Here is a 25,414-nt window from a genome sequence, read left to right as displayed (position 1 = left end):
GAGCTGTGTGCAGCATATTTGAAATAGGCAATACAGAAATGTAGAATTACTTAAGTTTGAAAAGAATGTTAAGATCATTGAGTCTCACTGAAAAACTAACACTTTCCGTGATTTCAGCTGTATCATAGTTTTCCAGCTGCACAGTGTCTTCCAGCTCCTCCTGTTTGTTGCCCATGCTGCATGCATCGGTGTAGATGTACTTCCATTGGTTTATTGATGTGCCACCTTTTTGGGAAGAAGCCCAAGGCATACTTTTGCAATACAAAACAAAACAGTAGAGAACGGGATGGATTCTCTTATATGCATGGTCCATTTTCTTAAATATATACTGCTCCATTGATTTTAGTATCATATCCTAATTTACACAGCTGTACTATAACCAAAGCTGGTGTTCGTTCTTGCTCTGTGTACCTGTATGTCTGTCTGCCACCCCACCTCTCTTTTCCTAAGAACTATGGCAGCCTTCAGCCAAAATTGCTCTCAACCAAGTACAGGAAAGAGCTAAAGGTCTCAAAATTAACTGAGTTTCTACAGGTTTTGTGAAAGTTAGTGTCTAGGTGGAGACAAGAGACATTTGGCTGTCAGAGAAACTATGGTGGACAGAACCCTCTTTAGTCCTCCAGACCTGGAAAAAGCTTTAGCTGGACCTTGCTTGTTCTTGTATGCTGAATTCAATCCTCTATGTTGAATGAGCTGTGAACTGAGACTTCGTCAGTTCTCAACCTCAAGAGAAAGTTTTTTCCTTATGCTAAGCGTATGAATTGATGACATTGGTAAAGGAGTTACTGCAGTAGTTTTGTTTGCTTTGAAAAAATTATTCAATAACATTCACTGCCTATAAATATATATATAGAATGTTTTCTGTGGGTTTTTGATGGTATTGTGGTTGATTTTTTTGTTGGCTTTTTTTGGTTGTTTTTTTGTTTTTGTCTTTTTTTAATTTGGGATTCTTGTTTTATTTTATATGTTATACATTTTTATCTGCTAGGAAGTAACTATTGAAGTTAGTTCTTTGGATGTATCTTCTCAAGGTTCTCTCAATGTACCTGATGAGGAAGTGTTGTAAACCACTCCCAACGAAGTGAAAAAAATTACCTTTATCTTAAAAAAAATTTGCTTTGGGATGGAAGATTTTTGCAAATGCAATGATCAACTAAATGTGACCAAGATAGAGTTCAGCTTGGGTCTCATGTGGTTTGAAGCTAATGCATTAACAGAGGCTACCATAAAAAACCTCTAAATTTACCTTTCACATGGAAAATGTACTTCTAAATATTTCATCAAGGCAGCACTAAGTATGAAAGATCAAAGTTCAAGAAAGAGATATGATAAAAAACCTGAATCAATATTTTATGAGCTAGGAAGTTACTGTATACTAAGTGCAGTTACATATGAATAGTTCAGTGATAAGTAGATGGACTGAAAGCAACAAACACAGGTGAATATATGTGTGTTTTTACGATTTGCCTTTTTTCACGTACTTCATGTGTTCATCTATTTTCTAGGGTAACAGCTGGTAAAAATTTTGTTTAATCTTTCATGCAAAGTAATGAGATAGCAGTCATCAGAGTTGACTCTACAAGTGGTATAAAACTAGAAGTTGTCATGTGTTACCTTCTGATATTTTTATCACCTATTGCCTAATGCATATTAAGTTCCTAGAAGATTCCTCCCTTTCTTTTTGTCATTTGTAGTATTTTATTTATCGGCGATGATATGGTGAAAAAAAGAAATAGAATGTCCTTGTAGTTGAAGACACGGCCTAGAACAGCACTCTATAATGTTTCCCTCATTTTCAGAAGTCATAACCTACCAACAATCTTAACTAAAACTCAAAAGTAAAATTGTGGGCCATTTTGAAGTCATGGAGAGTGACCTATGGGAATCAGGGAGTTTCTGTGTGGGATCATCAGCCTTGGAGATGAAAGCCTCCTTGCCAATATAAGTGCAATACAGACAGATGCCCCAGCATGCCTCCCTCTCGCCTGGAGGAGTAATTTCAAGGCCTGAGAACACTTATGTCCTTTTGGCTCCTGACCTCTTTGTGAGAAAAGCTCATCCAGAATTACAGGAGAACACATTTGTGGTTTTCTGATGCGCTGAAGAGTTATTGTGAACTGAACTGAGAACATTGTCTTTCAGAAGGGCAACAACAACAAAAAATCAAATGGCAACAACTTTCTATACCTGGTGGTTGAGCCTGGCCTTTTTTTTATACAACACTAGCCCCTGCTGGTTCAAACAATGATCAGGATCAAATAGTATGCGATTTCATGCAAAATACTTCACATGTAACAAGAGAAGTTTTTTGCTCTGCAGAGCTTACAGCTCAAATAAACGAAGCTGTAACAGGTGAGAACCTAGATAAGGTGGTTTCTCCAAGGGTGAGAAGAGTTGTCATTGAAACTGCAGCTGTATTGTTACACAGAGATTTGGTTTTACTCCATATAAAATGAGATTTGAGTGCAGATAACTGATAATACACACACACACAAATCTATTCTATTCTCCATGATTTCTAGAAGTGAAAACTTTAGTTTGCAAGACATTGAAATGGAATGGTCATGTGCAGATCCCCTACTCAAATAGACAAGACCTGAGATTTGAAAGTAGACCTCATGAAACTGAATTCAATCTTTTAATCACAAAACAGCACTCCTTAGCAGGATACCCAAATAGTTTTGACTATTCAACATATAAGACATTTCTTGTATAAGGAAGAGACAATCACATGTTTAAGCATTTCATATTAAATATTTATGAGCAAGGACAGAATTTTCTGTTCCTCAGTGTGGAGGAATGATACTCAGATTTTGCTAGGTCGTGATGTTATTACTCTTAATTGGTACAGTTGATATTAAATTATTCCATGCAAAGGGGAATCATTTCACCTTCAGAACAAAAGGTAGAATAAATCCTAACCGATCACCCATGCTTAGATTGGCAGAGTGAGTATTCATGTGGATTCTGAAGGGGAAGGAGCAAAGAAACTATGATTTTGCCTTGACCTGGCTGAATTTCTTACCATTAGTCTATTGAGACGAAGGCACAATGTTTTCTCTTCTTCCTGCTTGTTGAGAAAAAATTGGCATAGATACTTAACTTCTGTGTCTGAGCAAAAGAAAATACACAAGTTTGCAACCCCACATGTCTGCCTAAGAAGTAAAATTAGGAAGATATGTCCTTTATGTATGTCACCAATGTACAGGCATCAAGTTTTGTGAAATTTTTTTGGTTACCTATATAATAACAGCAGCAAAGGCGTGCAAACTTTAGATTGTTAACAGTGTATTGTCATCAATACTGTTATTGTTTGTCCAGTATCCTTGACATCCATTCACTATGTGAATCCCTTCCTTACTTACTTCCTAAGTGATTTATTTTCAAGGCAGGTAGCTTCACATATCAGTGTCTTATTCCACATTCTCCAGTTTAAGCATTGAAAGTCACAGGAGGATAGTTACAACTGGCAAGATAGTTACAACTGGCAAATAAAACAGATATTTAGACTTACCTTGGGACTAAAGCTAGCCAAATGCTCTCTATTGAGATTGATTCAAACTTGGAGAACAATAAAATGCAATGTATTTGTATGAAAAGTACTGTCCCGTCAAAGGCAGGTATCCCTTTGATATCTAGTAAATAATTTTCCCTTATCATCAGATAAAGCAAGCTATTGTGCAGCTAATGTCTCAACAGTGGATTGCAAATTGAATCCCTGCTTGTGTTTCTGGGATGAAATCCCAGGCCTTTACCCTCTAAGTCACTCAGCTTTTTGTCTTAAGCAACTTAATAAAGATAATAATCATATTTCCATCTCCTTCCTAGTTGTACAATGAAATTGATATACTTTCTTTGTGGCAAAAGCTAACAACTTACAAACCATGAGCAATACAAAAAGCTGTGTTTTCAACTTTTATCTTTTACCTGAAAATGCTGGAGGAATGATTGTATAAGGCATTGAACTTCTACATCTTTAAAATTCTCAAATCATTAAAACTTTAGGCAATTAAGCTTCACCACACTTCTCAGAAAAAGATTAATATCTGTTCACATAATTGCCTTAATTAACAGGGAGTGAGGGTGACTTTCTGTGACTAATTTTCAGATCAAATATCTAAACACAGGAGAGTCATCAAGCTCTGATGGAATATGTGGAGTTGGAAGGGACCTGTCAGGATCATCGAGTCTCATTCCAGGCCCTGTGCAGGACACTCCAAGAATCACACCATGTGCCTGAGAATGTTGTCCAAACACACAAAGTGAAACAGGCTTGGTGCTGTGACCACTTCCCTGCAGAGCCTGTTCCAGTGCCCAGCCACCCACTGGGTGAAGAACCTTCTCCTGATACACAATCCCCTCCCTTTCCCGGCTGGTGATGCTGTGCCTGATGCCCCCAGGACAGGGTGGCCCTCCTGGCTACCAGGGAACTGCTGGCTCATGTTCACCTTTCCACTGACCAGCACCCCCAGGTTCCTTCTTGCAGCACTGCTTTGCAGCCTCTCATTCCCCAGTCTGTCCATACATCCAGGGTTGCCTCATCCCAGGTGCAGAATACAGCACTTCTTAAACTTCTTAAAGTTGTTGATTGTCCCTCATTCTGCAGGGCCTCTCTGCCCTCAAGGGAGTGAACAGCTCTTTCCAGTTTAGTGTCATCAGCAAACTTACACATTCACTATGCACTACTTGCAACTCTGAATCTCTTGCAGTAGGTGCAGAAAAGTGGGAGGAAGAACTGCTAGTAAGAGTTCAATGTGAGTCGTTACAAAAATGCCCTTTCTTGGCTAGCCATGGATGCCCTATACAGAAAATTACACAGGAGCAGACGGAAATGCTGGCAATACTGTTGCCATCCAGCCCATGCTGCATGATTTTTCTGAGGAAATAATTGCGGTTTCTATTATTGCAGCAGAAAAAGGTTAGAAGAGTCTACAGAAAATATACTTGATTCCTATTTTCAGAATTTCTATGGACTTTTGTACAGCCTGAAAGATACCACCTTAATCTGCAGACTTCTCCTGATCTATAAGTCTGCCATTATCTGGATAATGTATTGCAGAAAAGACCTGTTGTTTCAAGATAAACACAGTGTATCAAGAATAATTGCAGAATCTCTGAAAACGAGTATATTTTACTGCTGAAGATTGTTTTGGGTTTCTGTTACGTCATTTTTTTTCACTAAAGCATTTCTGTTTCTGGTTGACTTCACTGTTTGCTGTTACAGCCTAAAATAATGTAATATAGAATTTGCTTTGGTTGTCTGTTCTGACATGTGAAAGAGGCTTTGTGTGTGATTACCATAAACAATTTTAACCCAAAAATTTTTAGAAGAATAAATCAATTCTAATTTTCAGGTGAAAAAAAATGGGTATTGTCATAAAAAATCATATTTATTTTGCATTTTAAGTGCTTGTATTGAAAACACAATCAAGTCTTGAGCACTCCTCCATACATTTCCAAAAGCTATGTCAGTGAAATAGAGGTTGAAGGAGACTATGCAGCCCCAGGATCACGAGGAAATATCACTGCATTTTTGATTTCCATTGACCTTATGCTATAACTATTGACGGCTACTGGAAAAGGATCCTAGAGTAGGCAGTGCCTTGGTCTGACCCACTGCAGGCTCTCTCATATTCATACCAAGTCCCTGCTTAAGAGGAGGAATGCTGAGGAAAAGTAATTGCATTGACTTTTCTATTCCTTTTATATGGTTCATTTCTGAGAACTGCAGGCATTTCTTTTAAATTAATGACTCTGTTTTGCATCCTTTCCACTGAGCTGGATTTACTTTGTTCCCCCTTCATCCTGTCTGATACTCAAATACAATAACTACACCACACTGGTTCAGCTTAGTGCATTTTAAACCCATAATTTTCAATAATGTCCCACTTTTAATTATGACTTGGATCATTCTGGTAGACATTTACAGGATTCTTATTTTCATAGCAACGTCTTTTCTTCAACATCTGATCTGACATCATGGTTCCAAATTCAGTAATGGTTTAGAAAGCTGTGTCTTTGCTAACAATGTTATGGGCTTCTTTAAATATTTGTAATTCATAATGCAGAACCACAAATGACTTTGTTTAGGAACTACTACATCATTAATTGTATACCAATTTTGAGAAATTAGCCATATCTAAGAGAAAGAAGTTGATTTGTAGCACATTTATGTTTCTGATACCAAAGAAAAATATGGGTATTTGGCAGTAAAAGTCATGTCACTTCATTTTACAGGAATTCCAGCATTTGGAATAGAATGAAGAATGAAATATGGACACACATTTTAGTGAAAGTCTCTAATTAAATTTTCAGCTTGAGTGAGAAATCTCTTCAGATGTTTTTAACTTCTTTACATCCATCTCAGCATTGAATTATCTTTTGCATAGAACCTCAGTAGCAAACAATAATTCCATTTCACAGAAAATGTCAAGATTGTGACATTTATTTTTGTTTTAGCCTGAAATGAAAATCAAGCATTCTAAAATTCTGTGCAGAAATAAATATTCTTTCCTGTCCAGGCTTTCAAAAATGTTTGTAAAGTAGTGAAACGGTCAGCCTCAAATACAGCAAAATGCTTCTTACTGAAAATGTTAACAACTAAATGTGTTGACTTTTTTTTGAACGTAGATAAGTTCAAGAGCAATCATTTCACCATTGGTCAGGTTGGCATTTAGGGGTATGATTCCACAACAACCAAAGCTGTCTAACAAACAATCCAGTCTGTTTCTAGACTCCTTGGCTCAGGTATCCAAGAGCTGTGCACTCCAGCCCCTCAGTGATGACCCAAAGTTATTGACATGACTCATGCAACTCATCATTAAACTCTGAAACTCTATAGACCCGGATGTGTGGATTATGTTCCAGTTCCAGCATTGGAATTTCATGGGGCGGGCTGGAGAAGCAAGAGAAGACAATTGAAAATAGGCTGATAAAAAGACTTGGTCATAAACATGAGGGTACCTTCACCCACATGGTGTCTCCACACTGTGAGAAAGTAGTAGAGTGCTTAGAAGTGGAGTACTGGAGGTAGGAGTAGTGTTTAAAGCAGTTAAGGACATCTGCCTTCTTCCTGGCACCACTAGTGAATGTGAAAATACAGAAGCCTTCAAGTTCAGTACTCTTTTGGTTTGAGTTTTCATTCTCTTTTAAAATGAAAAGCATGAAAATTAGTGTTATCCTTTGTATGGTGAAATTTTCAAAACAAAAACATATTAAATTAGGCTTGAAGTTTTACATTTCATTATTTCTCTTAGCTCTTTCCTTAGGGACTGGTTGCAGAATGATCCTGACATGCACAGCAGCATTTAGTGACAGTTTTTAGCCACTGATTGTCTGTATTTGTGCACAGTGTGGATGTTTATCACACTACATCTGTGATAGCCATATGTTCTTGCTTTGAGGTTAATGAAGGTGTCATTGACCATCACTCTGTCCTTTCAAAATGAACTTAAAAACAAGCTAAATAGATATCTAAATTCAATTTTTGTCTTAGAAGCTCACTTGGAAAGCAAAATGTGAATTTTCCAGAACAGCTGTCCCTATTTGGTGGGCAGTATTACAGTACAGGTGGACCAAAAATATTCCTTGGATTGCTCCTCAGGATCTGCTCAAACAATTTATCTGCTCAGTGCAGTCACGCCAAGACTTCTGCATTGCAGACAGTGCCAGAGCTGGTATGAGAGATCCTGAAAAATCTCTGTAGAAGCACTCTGGGAAAAGTAAATAGAACTGATGTGTTGCTTTTGGCAGTAGCAAATCCCTATCTGTTTGTTTGTTTGTGGTTTTGTTTGTTTATTTTTACAATATTTGAAACTGTGTTTGAGGGGGAGGAAGGTTGAGACAGAGTCTCGTCACAGAGTTTCTTTCAACAGCAGCTAAAGCCCAGCAGTAATGGCTGTTCTGTTACTGAGATACCACACAGAAACGTAAACAGACTTAAATGTCTGCCTTCAAGAAGAACTGCTGTATGCACACAAACTTGGAGAAAACAGTTTAAAAAAGGGAAACTGTGTTTCTCAGCAAATTGTCTCCTCCTTTTCCGGCACACCAGCAGGTTTTTAAACACACAAATACAATTTGACTTTGGTCAGCCAGTCAACACACCTAGCAGTAAATAAAACTATTAACAGAGTAAAATCAACTACTTCTTTTCCATATGAGACTTGAAAAGGTGGGGAACATGGGGACATGGTGGGAATAAATGTTTCTTCTAAGGCAGGATATTGTCCCAAGCAGTGTTCCCCTCTTTCCTGCCCTGTGTGGTTTGTTATGGACATCAGAAAAGCCTGCAGAGATCAGTTCCTTGAGAAGATGGGATAAATTAAATCCCCAGTCTCTGAAACACATAGACTGGCAGGAGTCTAGCTCACTTGTTGTACTAAAAAGGTGTTCCAAGCTCTTTCTCAGATCTCAGTTAGGAGTATCAGTCAGGAGAGATGGCAGCCTGTCCAGATATTCTTCATCCTTTACCAGTGCTTGAGAAGGCTGTTTTCTCCACTTCAGAATGGTATTCCTTGTCTCGTGCTGGGGAAAAACCTAATTCAAACAATCCAGAGTCCTCCAGATGGGGAAAAAAGGCACTTATGTTATCTATCCCCCACCAGCTCTGAGAGTTTACCTGGTCCAGAGATGTCCCTAACATCACTTCTAGGAAAGATGGAAATGTTTCTAGCTAGTAATGATTGACACTGAAATAAATGTGAAAAAAAGAACACTGTCTTTCTACCAGCACAAATCCATCAGAGAAGAAAGCAGAAGAAACCTTCTTAAGTGTGTACTTTCTAGAGCTGTGATTTACAAAATAATAATTGAGCTGATGGCTCTTAAGGCTGAACTAGACCTAGGAGTGCCTGCAGCCGCTTCAGCAACCTGCTTCTTACTACCAGCCTCATGCCCTGAAATTGGGCTGATTGGTATCACTCTAACACAAAATTCTTCAGAGGAGCTCTTTCTTCTAGCAGAGTTTTGTCACTTGATGTTCTTCATAGCCTGTGTCTCCTCTCTTTGCTTTCCAGTATTCATGCAAAGTTTCCATGAATGCAGGTTCCCAGACAAAATAAGTGGCCTGTGTCTGTGTTTACCTGCTCTATCAAAGAGTGTGGCTTCTGGAGTAGCTTGTAACACCATCTGATAGCTCCACTTACACAGCTGGGAGAGAAAGGATGCTGGAAGTGACAGTACAAATTCATTGCTACTATCCTAGGAGCATCCCTGGTGGGGGGAGAATCCTAGACAATTGCTGCTGTAAGGGTAGGCTTTGTGAGGTGAAATAAATCAATGAATAATTATTGCCTCTGATGGCAGTGGCAGCCAGCAGCACAGCTGAAAGGGTGAGACAGGCAGCACACGCTAATAGGCTGGGGGAATCCTGTCTTGACAGTTTTCAGCCTGCTCCATTTCTTTCAGCAAATAAGATGCAGCTGTTTGCCTCCAGCTCTCAGCAGACAAAGTAAACAATCATGGTTACAGCAGGTCACAGTGTGACTTTGTATGAGTAAACTGAACTGCTCTGAAGCAATATGCATTTATCCAGCAAAAGGACACCCAAGATAACACGTGCTGAGGGTAGCTAGCAAATGCCACAGACAAGGAATGTCTCAACAGTAAGTCAGAGCAAAACAGGAGACACTAAGTGTAATTGAAAAGGTTCAACAAAACACAGAGGTAGCAATTTGAGCCAAAATAAAAGGGCCTGTTCTTATTTAAACTTCCTTTCCTTCATCAAAAGATACCTGCAAAATTTCTGAAATCACCATATTTTATTTTTTTTCCCCTCACTTCACAACACCCACTTGCCACAGTAAATGTAAAAAAATATCCAGGGTCAGCCATTAGGATTCAGTGTATTCCTAACTTTCCCAAGAAAGAGTGAGAGGACAGATCAGAAATCCCTTCTGTCTGCAATGTCTTGTCTTTAATATGCTGGTTAATAGGGCCCATCAGTTCTCTCTTATTCACACGTATAACAACAAGCTGCTTGATTTGAAATTTACATTTTTCTGGATACCCGCCATAGGTTTTAAGGAAATTGGGCTATTTAGCTTTTCCATTCCATGGTAGCACAGGTACAAAAAGCTTCTCCTCCTGTACTGCATGAATTTATCTGCCAGAATTTATGTGTCTTCCTGTTTTCATAGTTGCTGATTCAGAATGTATAACTGTGGATCTTGATACCTAAAACTGTGTATTGATCATTAGTTACAGAAAGTCATGTTTTCTGTGAATGAAGAAATAATGTCTGATTTTATACTGAGATTGTTTCAGCTTTAGGACTGAGATACGCCTGGCATGTGACACTGAATTTCCTCAGCTGGAAACTCATCCTTAGCTCTCTGTTTAATTAAGGAAATGTGTGCCTTAAAAGAATGGTCGTATCAAATCATACTGAGAGGAGTGCATGAATTGCATTTATACCACAGCAGACCTAGGGAGAATCTGCTCTCCCTGTACAGTCAGGATGCAACCTTTAAATGTGGCTTCAGCAGAAACTGGGCAACAGCTCAGTGCTCCACTAGCCCCCTATGATTTTGAGGCAGTTTTTCTTCCATATTTTTCCTTTTTTTTTTTCCTGAGATAGATTAATATTGACCACTTATTTTTGATTGTGGTAACTAGTGCTGTTAAAGTGAAGGGCTGTGTCTGTTTTACTACATGAGCCAGTGCCAGGGAATGTCCTTGGAATGGCAGCTCACTCCTGTGCACCGTCGAAGTGCAGAGCAATCCCCAGCATTGTTTGGGACCTGGCAGGCTGGCTTCCTTCCAGACAGATCTGAGCATGGTTCAGGAAAAGACACAGCCCAGGGGCTATTCCCAGTAGACGATTTGGATGTAACCTCTCTGCTATGGAGGGCAAGGAAAGTGTAGTAGTACTGATATGAGTCTCTTACCATTTGCCTCAGGGCCAGAGAACAGTTGTGATCACATTTGAATAACCAGGATAGACAAAGCAAGAGGCCCTCTATACTTACCCTGTTTTATGAGTCCCTTGGTGCTTTGGCAGTGCTGCACAAAGCATCCAAGGTAAGCATGAATGGGATCCAAAACCTGCTGAAAGCAGTGGAGCCTTATGTTGTTATTAATGAGTTTCCAGTTAGACTGTAAATGAGCACTAAATGTTAAAAGGAAAAGTATATGAAAAAGAATATACAGGGACATATGTATCCATATACATTTTGGCTATACCTACAATTAAAGAAAGGAGAGCAAAACAAGGGATTTGACGGAAAAGTAAAATACAACCCTATCAGGTCAGTTACTGCTGGGCCTGTAATAATATACTATTTTTACATATCTTGCTGCACAAAAAATCTATGATGATTCCACCTAATGCTGATACTAGTCATTGATTTATATTTTGTCTTTAGACTTTATAAAATAGGCTAAGTATATGATTTCCTTAGAAAAAATAGTCTCTCAAAATGTTTCAGTTTTGTATTTTAATCTGTCATATGAATAGAGATAATACTGGCTCATTTTCTAATTTGGTGATAAAGCATTAGTTCAGCCTAAATACTACTTATGAAATAACTACGATGCTTAGGATCATACATTTTATGTTTGAGGGAAAAAAAGAGTTTTATAATAGGATATTTGGAAGTCATAGCTCAATTAGAAGAGTTTAAGTCATTCTTTTGGCAAAAAAGTTCTAGCATGTAGACTTTCAGTGTATTGGTTTCTTTTAAAAGTGAGATAGTGGCTTAAAAAGGGGGGGGGGGGGGGAAGCAAATACATTATTTTCCATCACTTTCTGAGTATGTCTGAATGTTTTTTACAAAATAAGTGCAATTCTGTCCATCCTGTGCCTTATGACTTTATCTTGAGTTTTAAACTCAGTCTCTTCCAAGAGCACTAATAACCAGCAACTGTGGATTTCATAAGCTGCCTCTTTACCATACTGCTCCTCTTGCACTTTTCAAGTAATGCTGATGTAATTAATTGTGGATTTGTTGGAATATGGAGCTTGCTTGTAAGGAAATAACTGTTACACTTTGATTTGTCATCTTCTGATTAAAAGCACTGTACATGTGATTGCTCCCAGCTAGTAACTGTGCTAGAGCTGAGGGACAAATGATGCCTTCAAGCCAAACATCCATACATCTTTCTAGTCCATACATCCTCATTAACTGCAAGATTAGTCAGAGTAGGACTTTACTGAGTCAGAGATATCTTTTGGGCAAAGTCAGTTTACTGAAATAGTAATCCAAATACTGTTCACTTTTGCAGACTCTAGGTTTTCACTTAAAGCTTGTATTCCTCTCAAAATCACGAACTTCCACCATGCTCCTACAGCTGATACCTCTTTATAGCTAGTCTCTTGCAAGTAGGCATGGATGACTCTTCAAATAACATTTATTATCAGCTGAAAACTGTTAAAGATGTTGTTACTTTAAAAAAAAAATATTGAAACCCGGTAAATAATCCATCCATCTAGTGAGAACAGCAGAGCACAAGTCTGAACAAAAAGATAGGATTCATCTATGTTGGTGAAGATGTTCAAACATAGGAATCATAAGGGTTTTTTTCCTGTCTCCTAAAGTATTTCTGACAGTTTCAGGATGTTGATAAGGGATGAGAGAACACTGCATATTTTTATCTGCAAGGTTTGATGGCAGCAGGAGCAAGTTGATACTATCGCAGAGAAAAGTCCAAAAGTCTATGTTAGGTGACTAAGAAAACGTGAGGGGAAAGTGCATTTCTGACCAATACTTGACAAATAAGAATCAGTAGGAATTTTGAATAGAAATATTATGATAAAATGTCAGGAGACACCTTTGCTATGGTCAGGGATATTTTGAATAGTAAGGAAGCACGACAGAAAGGGATACCCCTGCACAGAAGATAAAGTCAACTTTCTGGCATATTTAATGAAAAGCAAATGCAAAGTGCTGCACCTTGAAAGGTATTACCTCCTACCATGATATGGGGATCAGGCTGTCTGGGGAGCAGCCTGTGGAAGAGGGTGCTGGGGGCCCTGGGAGCTGGACCGGAGCTGGCAGTGAGCCTTAGCAGCAGAGACAGCCAGCAGCATCCAGGGCTGTGTAAGCCATTCCTCCACCCAGCACTCATCGTTAGACCATACATGGGTACTGTGGCCAGTTTGTGCCTCCCAGTGCAGAGAGATGCTGATAACCTGGAGTGAGTTTACTCCATCAAACACAGAATCACAGAATTTTTAGGGTTGGAATTGACCATTGGAGATCACCCAGTCCAACCCCCTGCCAAAGCAGGGTCACCTACAACAGGTTACACAAGAATGTGTCCTGGTGGGTTTTGAACGTCTCCAGAGAGGGAGACTCCACGAGCCCCCTGGGCAGCCTGTTCAGTGCTCTGCCATCCTCAACATAAAGAAGTTCTTCTTCAGAAGGTGGAAGGTGAAATTTCTTGTGTTTTAGTTTATGGCCACTGCTCCATTTCCTGTTGCTGACCGCCACTAAAAAGAGCCTGGCACCATCCTCTTGACAACCCACTTTTGAGATATTTCTATGTATTGATGAGATGCCCTCTCCGTTCTCTCTGCCCTTGACCAAACAGGCCTGGCTCCCACAGTCTCTCCTCATAAGAGATGCTCCAAACTCCTCATCATCTTTGTGACTCTCTGCTGTACCCTCTCCAGTAGCTTGTCTATCTTGTATTGAGGAGTCCAGAACTGGACACAGTACATGCTCAGGAGTGTGGTCCTGTGAGCAGAGGCTGGGGCAGGGGGAGCTTGTCCAGTGTGGGGCAGAGCCAGTTTCAGGGGCACTCTCCTGATGTCTGCTTGAAGTTTGCTGATGTACACAGTTAAATTTGTTCTACAGACACATGAATCTGCTCCAATGAGGAGATGAAGAGGCCTATATATAGGAAATTAGTTCAAGTACCTTTATATAATCCAGATTATTTTGAAATAAAATATAGGGTTCTTTCCCACCCCCAAGAGCAGCTAAATAAGGCACTATGAAATACATTTTTTCTATATAGTTTTCTGTTCAGAAACTAAAGGTGTGCATTTCTTACAATGATTGAATACAGCAAATGGGATAACAAATTTCTGTCTAGATTGTTGTCCCCAAAGATATGCTGCATATATTCCACTACTTATTTCTGCCAATTTAGTATGATATTCTAGCTATCCACAATTCTTTGTAGTATTTAATTCTACAGATATAAAGAAGAAAATGTAATTTTTTTTCAAGAGCCCTTCATGAATGCCCTGAAAAGATATCAATGTACCTATGAAACAAAAGGCTTCTGCAAACAGCAATGCAAGAAAAACTCCTTCTACTTGCTCATTCTCAAATGAATTATACATGTCAGGCAAATCAATAAATCTTTCGAATATCAAGAAAAATAAGGATCCCAGCCACTTCCCCAAGAAGCTTTATGTAAAAGGTGGCACAATAATTATGTAGGTGGATTACGATCTATAGTGCACTGACTATGAACATCTAAAAGTGACATTTCCTTTTCAGACAAATTTAAAATGAGCTGCAAAGATGCATTTTGCAGTCAACTTGCTCGTACAAAAGCTAAATCAGGCATTCTCTTATAATTGTACTGTATGCATTTTCCGTCTCAGACTTTCCATCTCAGACTCTCCCAAGTCAGTTACTGTGGGTAGAGCTAGCCTAATTTTTTCAGTGCATAAAAAATTTGCCTAAAGATCCATTTTATGAAACAGTGTCACTGAAACAATCCAATCAGATCTGGCAAAAAATAATGATCAGGAAATGAGGGCAAGGGAGGGAGGGACAAAAACCAAGCAAACATGGAAATATTTTATCTGACAGTTTGAAAAGGAACTTTTTGACTTTTCAAGACAGATTTTTTTTAGACAAGGAAACATTAAGAACAATTCAGAGTTAGATAACTGAAAGCTAAACAAAAATAGGAAAGACCTTTTCAATTAAATGAAATATTTTGAGGTAACCAGAATGGATTTATAGTTTTCATTTCATTAATTAAGTTCTAATGTTAGTGCTTTTTAAATCAGGTGGATTTTTTTTTTAGTTCAGGCAAAAAATGAAAAATTGACAGCACAGTCAACATTAGACTGGAAAACCTTCAGGTTAAGTATTATTACCTGGTGAAAAAAAATGCTTTTCCTTCCCCTTGAAAAATTTCCATGTGCTTGAGATTTATAAGAATATATATCATATCTTTGGGAGAGCTAAGGATGTTATTGGAAGTATGGGTGAATGCTGTAATGTTGGTTTTAATAGCTAGTCTTTTGACTTCCATTGGTTCTTGCTGTCATTATGACAACCAAAATCAAGGCATAACTCTTTCAGAGCTGTCATAGAAGGAAAATTTTCATTTTAGAGTGTTACAAGAGGACCTCTGCACCAGGGTCAGCCATAATACATCAGCCCCGTAGCTAAGGCCAGGCCTCAGAGGGGGCAGAAAGAGTTAGGAAGACTGAAATGGAGAAAGCACTGAATTCAGGTTTGTCTTCCATGAACCAAACCTGACTATGGCAAGGAAAGAATATGCATATATGTTCAACACACACAAAAAAACCCAAAAATGCAAAACAAACAAGCAAAAAAAAAAAACCAACCCACAGAAAAGGGAGAGAAATCCTTTAAAAAATGCATAACCTTGCCAGTGCAGCATTTCATCAGCCCTGTCACACAGGAGTGGAGTCGGGATAGACAGGGATACAGGTACTGCTGAGTGGGCCCTCCTAGGATCCCCATCCATCTTGTCTTCCAGCTCTGAGTGTGTCCCTGGCCGCTGAACTCCAGTGGGGAGGACCACTTGGGCACAGCTGATGACTGAGCCCTGTTTCTTGTGGAGCACTGGGCTGACAAAGCCGGGCAAGCTCAGAGCCAGCTCCAGGCACTTTGCCGTGAGCTGTTCTGCTTTGCATGGATGTGCAATCAGTCAGAGGGGAAAGAAGACAAAGGCTTTGTTTTGCCCTTCTCTTTGAACAAATGCATGTGCACTGTACAGAGCTTTGGAACTCCTACAGGATCAGGCCTCCTCTTGATGTCTTGAAGAAATTTAACTAAAAGGCTCCGACATGAAAACCTGGCACTTTATAGAAAATGACAGCTGATGGCTGGAGAGCCCCGAGGCTGAGTAAACAATGGCTGCAGGGAGGATCTGCTGGGAGGAATATTGCTACCATGGTTTAATCTCAAAAGCCATTTTGTTTCTTGTGGGAGAGGTGGTAAAAGAAAAAGATGAGATCACATTATATCTCTTGCTAGTATCACTTAGTGCAATGATGAAAGGCATTTCAGTGATGACAGTGGTATGTAAACTCATGTGAAATAAATCTAAAATAGAGGCAATACAAACACTTAATGAGTTGTAGCTACTGATATTTGTGTGGAAAGAAACAATCCAAATGAAATTTCGTAATGCCTTTCACTTCCCAAAACTTTAAAAAGCTACAAGTGGAACAGTAGCAAAAAAAAAAAAAAAAAAAAAAGAAAAAAATCTGCAAAAATCACTGATTTAAACCTTCCACATTTTTAATTTAATAAAGTAATGTGGTCTCTCTGTGTTAGTTTTCATCTACTTACATGTGAAAGCCACTAGTTAATAGGAAACTGACAATCATTTTCTCTGTTTCTGTCAGGTGCTGAAACTAATCTGAATTTGAGGAGCAGGGAAGATCCAAATATATCAGATTCTGGATCAGAAACGCAGGATAAAAATGCAAATAACCATGGAACTCAGTCATCTAATCCACTGTCCAGTTCTGTGACTGCTGAAAATGGAAATTCAGTATCAAATGGTAAGCAGTTTTTAATCCCAAAGCTCTTCTAACATAAAATTGCTGAAGTGTTTCCTTGAAGGAGCTTTGTAAGATATAGCCAGGCTGGAATCTTCTGAGTTGTGAAATATCTGTTTCTGGAACTGGCTTAACTTTGTATGTGTGAACTGATAAGCCCTCTCCAATAAAAGCTGAATGTGAAGAAAATAAAACAGCCTCTGTCAAGGAATTTGTAATTACTTCAGCTCTAAGTCTATAAGCAGCCTAAGGCATGGAGGACTTAGATTTGAGATTCTGATCCTATAATTGATACAAATGGGACAGAAAATAGAAAATCAGGATCTCCCTTTGCTATAGGTGTCCTACTAGTGAATGAAAAATTGTTTATCATTGCAATAATAAATAGTACAAGAGCAGTGACAGAATGTCTTTCAAGGTTCTAAAAGCATTAATCCTAAGGAAACAATACTCCTTTGAGTTCAGATTTTTAATAGAAGTTGCTTTTTCATTTTTTTTAATGAATATAATGTATTGTTCTTCTTTTTAAATTTATTTTTAATAGGAGGAGCAGCACCTTTCTACAGCTCTGTGCTATCAAACTGTGACTTCTCCACCACAAATCTTCCACACTTACCAGAGTTCTTAGTCTGAAAGAAAGAGCTTTTTGCCAAACACACAGAGTAATCAGAAAGCCTGAAATAACCTTTTACACTGCAGTGAGGAAAGTTGTGATCCTACATCACCCAAAACAGTACCACATACAGTTGCAGCGATTATGTATAGCAAACCTAACTTTGCCAAAAAAAAAGCCGAATTCAACTTACTTTTGATAACTTGAGAATAGTTGCAGGAAAGCCCAATCCAGATGGTGTAGTTTGTGCTCCAGACTGAATACCTGATTAACTTAGGTTCTTGAATTTTGCCCCTAGCCCAGCTAAACTGATTCTTCCAACCTTGGACTGAATTAAACAAGGTCCTACTCAATGCAAAGCTGTGGTATCCTAATATTTACTTAGGTGTACATAAAGGAAAGCTCTTAGTGTGTAATCACCTACTCCATTTCTCTTTCCAAACTCTACCAAGCCTCTGCTTGCCATGTCTGTGACAACGTGCTGCTGCTGTACATGGAAACTTTACTTATTTGATAAGACCTCTTATCAAAGTGCTTTCTACAGAAATAAACAGAAAATCATTGATAACCTGATTCTTAGCTCAAGGCTGTCCTGGACAGTCTATCCTAAAATGTATTAACATAGTGCAAAATCAGTATATTTTTCAGAACTTGCTGCTGGGCGTAGGAAAGTATTTTTATTCATTTCTGGTGGTCTGGAATTATGCAAATATTTTACATTCTAGCTTTTATTTGAATTAAAAGAATAGCACCTACTTTTAGAAGGTACTTTGCATTAAAATTTGGATAATTTTTTATTATTTTGTTTGAGATGCATCCAAACTGAATCCATGTAAATAAATTATTAGTTCAGGAAATTATTTGAAAAAATGGTGTTTGTTTGTGTTCACAAAAAATGGGATTTTTTAGAGGGAAATTTATTTCAAGCATTTAATTTGACCAAAAACATGTGATCTTGCGAAGGGAGAATTTTTAGTTGGAGTACAGAGAATTTAATGTAGGTGAGAAAGCAATAATGGTAACTTACATATAATTTATAAGACTAACAGTACACTAGAGGCCTTGGATGTCACACCTTGCCCCTGTACATACCTAATATATCATTGCTCAGCTTCAAAAAGTGATAATCCCACTTCAAAATAACACATAGTTCCAATTACTGAGACAACAGGGTCAGATTCCCTCTGCAGCAAACAGAAAAGAACTGAAATGCTGGACTCTCACAGATTTGATCTGGCTCCTGAGCTGGAAACAAGAGATTCACCTTCCTCATTGTCTATGTGTTCAGAGGAGGCCCAGATGATGAAGAAAAAGATCCATATTTATGATCTTATGATATTCAGAAGAACAAAGAAAATTAAAAACCTGTTGTCCCCAGTTACAAAGTTGTGGGAAGGCACTGTTATAAGGGGGAAACTAAAAGGAGGATAGAGGGATTTTAAGGGGTTGTAAGCTTTGTTTTAATTATCATTTGCCTACTCTGATTTTGATTGGTAATAAATAAATTCAGTTCATTTCCCCAAGCTGAGTCTGTTTTTCCCATGACAGTAACTGGTCTCTCCTGTCCTTATCTCAACCCACAAGCCTTTCCTTATATTTTCTCCCCTCTGTCCAGCTGAGGAGGGGAGTGATGGAGCCTCTTGGGTGGGCACCCAGCATCCACACAGGGTCAACCCACCACAAGCACAGCACTATGAGGGCTGCTATGGGAAAAATGATCTCCAGCTCTGCTAGACCCAATACACAGACCTACCATGGTGTCTGTGATTCTGGTTTGTGAGGTGCTTAATAACACCTATCGTGGACTCTCTGTGTTTCTGCTTGTGCCTTTGCTTCCCCTCATCCCACCTTTCAGATCATCTGCAGTGCTATATGAATGGTATTCCCACTGCTGCAGAAGTGACTGGGAAGCACCAGCAATGAGCCTCACTATAGAATCACTTTGCAGATGTGTTTGTTTCTCTTGATTACTGGAGACTACCTGGCTGTTTTACACCGGATGACTGGTTTTACACAGCTTAATTTTGGACAGCTAATTCCCACATCGAGAATGCACAATAATTATAAGACTTACAAAAAACGTGCTCTGTACTGAGGGGATGAAGTTTTGAATCCTGGACCTAATACTGACTTCCTGTGTGAAACAGAGATACTAAATTGAGAGCAGAATGCTGCAGGCGTGGTTTTTGTTCCCTTTGTATTGCTTCTGCCATGAAAATGAGTCAGGGGAAGAAGAGCCAGGGATTTCCGCATTGCAGGAGGAATCCCTGGCCAGTGTATAGGTAAAGTGTTATTTGCAGGCTCTTTAGTTACGATTGCTCCTTCTTTCAACCTATCTATGCTACCCCCACTTGGTTAGAAAGAATTGTTCTGTTTCAGTAAGCATGGAAATAGTAAATATTCAGGCAAATGTGTAATTTGGGGGTTTTTGTTTCTTTTTTAGTAAAACATATCAAGGTCTTTTGAATCTTATTTTGAAATCAACCAGTGGATAAATCTCAGATTATAAATTAGTATTCTTCTGCTTTAGGATTACCAGAGGAAAATGAATATTCAAGACTGTCAGCCAGCACTACAGCAGGCTCATCGATTCAAAGACACAGGGAGAGCCACACTAGTCAGGTAAATATTTCACTGATGATCTGCTGGAACCACTACAACAGGAAAAGATCATAGTAGGTGCATGTTGAAAGCTGTCTCTTGATTCAAATTTGGGTACAGGCATTGAAAAATGCAGACTTCTTTTACAGGTTTCTATTGAGCTAAAGACAATAATGAATTTACTAATAACTTTTTTTTACTGGAAGAATAATGATCCTGAAAGCTTCTTACAGTGAGTTCAAAGTTTATGAAATGTACTGTTGCTGGTTGTGAGGATGCTATTTTCAGGCAGGAAATACGTCTCTTAACCCTGAGAGGACCAAGATGTTATCTCTCTCAAGATATTGATTCATTCATACCAGAAACACTTGCATGAACCTCATAGAATTAAATGCATAATTATATCATCCTTTTATATATAAAAGCAATGAAGACTTTAAAAATGGTCTTCACAAGTTTTGTACAAATACCAATAAGTAATAAAATCAAAATATCTATCAGTTAAAACAGCAATAGATACTAAGGTAATGTGAAGCTTGCATCGGTTCTCTTAAAATTTCTAATGAGTTAAAGTAATTTAAAAATTGCAACATAGAATTAATTTTGATGGTCATTAAGTGAACAAAAAGGGATAAAATTTTTCATAAGATATTTTCTTAATTATTTCTTCAGCATTTTGTATCTAATGTGAACCACTTTACTTTCTAAGTAGCCAATTCTGGCATGAAGGCATTCAAAAATTTTATTATTATATCACTTTGCTTAAATGTCATTATTGTATTCTCCTGTTGTCATTATGTCTTCAATCCACTTTTCTAAAAGGGTAATTCCAAGTCATTTTATTTATTTGAGATGACTGTAAGAAGTTTACAGTAAAGCTAAATATTGTCCAATGACGAAACAAGTTGGACCTGAGAGGACTTTTTTCAACAGAAACCTCTCATTAACTGATTTTAAAATTTCCAAACTATTTTACCAGAAGGTGAGAGAAGTGCTTTATCACATTAGAAGCTACCTGTTGTCTGTGGGGAACAGCTGACATTTCATAACAACAAAATACTGGCTCTAGCCAAGTTAAACAAATGTTTGGCCTTTGCCTCCAGCAGGAGCAAGATTCAGCCTTCAACATCATACTCAGTCTTAACGTACCTTTGAAAACAATAGGTTTCAACTGAATAAATATGTGAGCAAGCTAGTATAAAAGTCTTCACTTTTTGTTTTTTACCTTACTGTCAGAAGCACATAACTACAGTGGCTATCCTGAGTAGAAAAACTGTGCCAAGACAGCACTCAGCACTACACTTATCCCTTGAGTAAGGCCGGCCAGGGCTGCCCTGGCACACATAGGAACATATCCATCTTGCACACAATAACAAATTTTTGCCCTCACCATACCTCTCAGACTCTCAAAAATGGACTTTGACCCTAATATGAAAAAAATACTTGCAGTTCTACTGTCTCCAGATGGGTATCCTGGATGAGGATGTTTTCAGTTTTCTCTGTTACATTTTTATTACATCAAGCAAATACTTATTACATATGAGAGTGGCCAAAGAGACCTTTCTAGCAAATGAAAAGTCCAAGTCCCTGACTTTGGTCCAGTTACAAACCTCACACAGTGAGATGCCTTTGTCCTGAAGCACCTCACACCTCTGTTGCTAATAAGCTTACCTGGGTCAAGACAGTCATGTATAAATTACATCAATGCAGTACAAAGAGTTAAATTAACTGGGTATGGAGAGCCATTGTTGTCTTCTTTTCTTTGAAAATGGAACCTGTGAAATTATTCTGCAACATTTAAATCTTTTATTTTAGAAGCAAGTTGTTAACCATTTGCAAACTTGTGGTTTTTATTTTTCCTAAAGTACTTGCCAAAACCTGAACACAATTTCATTTCAGTATTTTGAAATGTCACTTTTCAGTAAATTTTTAGATGTTTTGCCAAAGTGTTTCACAAATTTTTAAAATAGATTCCATGAAATGTACTCAGAATTATATGCAGGGACAATCCTTAAACGCAAGCCAGTAAGAACTGTGACAAGTTTAGAGAAGAAACCTGTAGTTCTGTGATTTTTGATACAATCCTGTAATGAATAAACATCTTGCAAAATGGTGTTGCCAAAAGAAAAAGGAAAAAATCTTCTTCCCGTAAAAAGAAAAAAAAAATCTTAAAAAAATTCTATGTTCACAGGGCTGAGAATTCTTGCTGTGAAAAGCATTCCTCACCACTGCCAAAGCATGGCATATATTTGAAAATTATTGGGTTTAATTACTGTTGACATTTCTTAGCATGCTGCTAGTGACTCTAACAGCATACAAGCCAATTGTAAAAGTCTTTGCCAGGCTTCACTGTAGTAACCTCATCACTTAAAGTAATCCTTGCCCAGCTATGTGAAGTAGGACATACTTTTTCACAGGTCTGTGGAGGTACTGATTGACTAATTGCTCTAAAGAGAAAGATGTAGGTCCTTGGATCTCTTGGCAGACACTGTCACTTCAGGTAAAGGAAACTGGTTCACTAGCTTTCAGGAGCTTCCAACATTTATGGAGTTTTTTTAATATCTCCCTGCTAGTTCCTTACTGCAGTGACAGTAAGGGATAGTTCATTTCATTTTTGTCCCAGGATCTCAAGGCTCATATACATTCAATTGAGTTTAGACTTTGTGGTTACAGTACCATCCTGTTGTCATATCAGGTGCCAATTACCTGCATCACTGCCTGACACATCCTGCACACTGCAAACCTACACACTCCAGAGATAATTCTTCAGGTCAGTATCTGTCAACATGCAGCATACAGATCATTTTTTTAACAAACTTTTTTGAAAGTAGATACCAAGCATAAAATATCGTCCAGTTGATCATCCTGAAATGAAGTCTGCTGAAAAAAAAAGAGAAAAATAAATGCTAATTTATTTTATTTAAAATGCTAATTTTCTAGGGCAGTGGTTACATAAAGGGCAATTTTTACTGAATGAAAAAGGACAAAAATTGGAAAATTCAATTACTAACAAAATATTTCTCAGTGGAAAGTTATGGAATAAAATTCTACTTTATTCTGTCAGAAAATTATTAAAGTATTAAAGTTTAATTTTTGTCTCACCAGAAATGAAAACTATTTCAAAAGAAATAAGGGTCTTATATGTCAAAAGAACAACAAACTATGGGTTTTTTTAAACTAATACCTTTTTCTTCATATTGTTTTGTGGCTGTACAGGTGTAGATTTCCAAGTGCTTTTATCAATAGGTTTCAAAATAATATCACATAAAAACATAAAGAATCCAACATCTGATACAGATAACATCTGATATAGATACCTAACACTGTAACTTCATTCTCAGTGAAGATGAAAATTCAACCATGAATTTGGAGGTCAAGCGTTTATTAAAATGTTTCATGTGCTTTAGTTTGTTCAGACAGTAGATATTCCAGAAACTACTTGCTAGCAGAGCCACACATTTTCTCCTCCCCAACCCAGCACACTAGCTTCCCTGTGTTTTGTGCTTTCCTTGTAAACCAAAACATTCTAGTCAAGCAAATATTCAAAACTTTAAATCAAAAATCTACAGTAGAATGGTACTGCAAGAAGCAATATCCTAATCTACCTTTACATGAAAACTTTTAGCAACTATATCTCTAACTCAGCTTCTACAGAAAATGTTTTGGTCGCCTCTTGCTCCCCGAACAGCAGAAAACTAGGAATCTTCCTTTTCCAAACTTGATTTTAAATTACAGGTTTAAAATTATTTAAATAATTATTGTTTCAAATTGTTTCAGTGATTTGTATAAACAGTTTGGCAGTTCCAAATGTGCCTGGATCTCTAGTCTCAAATTCTTATGCTATAATTTCTGTCCAGAGGCAAAAACCTCACCAAAATGAAAGAGATGTTTCTTCTTGTCATTTTTGCCATAATCTTGCTTAGGTAGGAAATTCTGATATGACTAAGAGTCATTTCTATTCAGTCACAGTCTAGGAAGTGATCCCAAAGCATACTGGATACTCCACAGATGTTGAAATTACTTAGCAGGGTCTAAAACCCAAAACCTCCTCTGAAATAAAAAACCTATAAAAAATATTGCTCCTGTGCTCTTTTTCTTTTTCTCAGAGTGTTTCCCAGTTCCTTAATCAGTCCAATGGGCTCTCTCCAGACTGTTTTTAGTGATTCCTCTGTTCTCAACAGCTGCTGTGAGTGTCTATGTTTAAAAGACAGAGAATAAAGACCATTGAAACATACAAATTCTTTAGAATGTCTGCAACAGCAGCAAGATGAAATAGAGTCAATAAAAGCAAGCCTCTATATTTATACCTCATATAAAAGCTAAGTGGCCCTGTCTTTTTTTCACAGATCCAGGACTGTGAGGGTTTTTTCGGGGTTTTGAGTCTGGTTTTCTTTCAATGATATTTTAAATTTGTTATTACCATTCACTATGAAGTGGGAAGTGGTGTGAGAAAGTGGAATGAAGAAAAGCAGACCAGCTAAAAGATTCCTTTTTTTCTTATGTGGGCAGCAAAAAGCAACATGGTCTGTCTGTAACAGGATGAGATGGACAACCTGGAGATAATGAACAGATGGGAAGTGAGGGACAGATTAAAGACTAGTGTGATAATAAGCATATGTGTGGGGTGGGAGTGGGGAGTAAACCAGGCACAGATAACGGATGATTCTAAGAAGTAAGTTTGGAAAAAGAATAAAAAAACTGAGAGAGAAGGTAAATAATTAAATGGAATAAGGGATTTAGAAAGAAGAAAGAAGGAAGAGCCAGAGAGAAGGAATCAACCCAAAGTGAGGAAAAAAGAAACCTAAAAGGAAGATAAGAACGGGAGGAAAAGAACCAAGAATAGAACAGAGGGTGATGCAGTAAAGAAGGACTACGGAGGAAAAAAGTGGAAAGTCTGTGATGTTCCAGATGTGATACTCATCTTCACACACTTACCAATGTGATCTTTTATGTTCCATAAAATAAAAATAATTGTAGTGATTGCCTATGTTTATAGGCATTTTATGCAAGCTGGGTCTCAACCATAGTCTCTTGAAGATTTGGTTGTCCCAGAAGAAAGGTATAAAATTTTCTATTGATAGATGCAAAGCCTCTTTGTCCAGTTTAGCTCTGAATGGCTGAATATTTGCTTATTTGTAATCAGATGATGTCACGTGCATTCAGTCCTATGGAAATGCTCCCAGAACAAGACACAAATAAACAAGCAGCTTGCCATCCTGGTAGGTTAAGTAATATCAGACATATGACATACCCTGGTGTAGGATTTTGGTTACCCACTTCTGAAATATGTTTTATCTGTCATGTGTTCAAAGAGGTGAGATATAAAATCACGGTTATTTTTTCACATATGGTTATATTAGAAGATCTGCAGTCTTATCTCTTTTGTTTAAACCCCATGGTGCAGGTTGGCAGATTGCAGTAATATAGGACCCAACATCTGACAATGTTAAATTGGAAATGTCTTTTCATATTTG

At 37.9% G+C, this 25,414-nt stretch overlaps 1 protein-coding gene across 5 annotated transcripts in view; it reads left to right on the top strand.

Annotated features, from left to right (window-relative positions):
- The window catches only part of MYO16 (myosin XVI), a 377,180-nt gene that overhangs the window by 337,482 nt on the left and 14,284 nt on the right, over nt 1-25,414 (top strand). For all 5 annotated transcript variants that reach the window (XM_032100576.1, XM_032100572.1, XM_032100573.1 and 2 more), the window contains exons 33-34: nt 16,571-16,729; nt 19,870-19,961. In XM_032100576.1, the coding sequence (XP_031956467.1) occupies nt 16,571-16,729; nt 19,870-19,961 (251 nt within the window). The remainder of the gene's footprint in view (nt 1-16,570; nt 16,730-19,869; nt 19,962-25,414) is intronic.

This window comes from Corvus moneduloides, chromosome 2 (assembly GCF_009650955.1).
Source record: "Corvus moneduloides isolate bCorMon1 chromosome 2, bCorMon1.pri, whole genome shotgun sequence".
Classification (NCBI taxonomy): domain Eukaryota; kingdom Metazoa; phylum Chordata; class Aves; order Passeriformes; family Corvidae; genus Corvus; species Corvus moneduloides.
The sequence above is the reverse complement of the archived record's forward strand: the minus strand, read 5'-3'. Positions and strand labels throughout refer to the sequence as shown.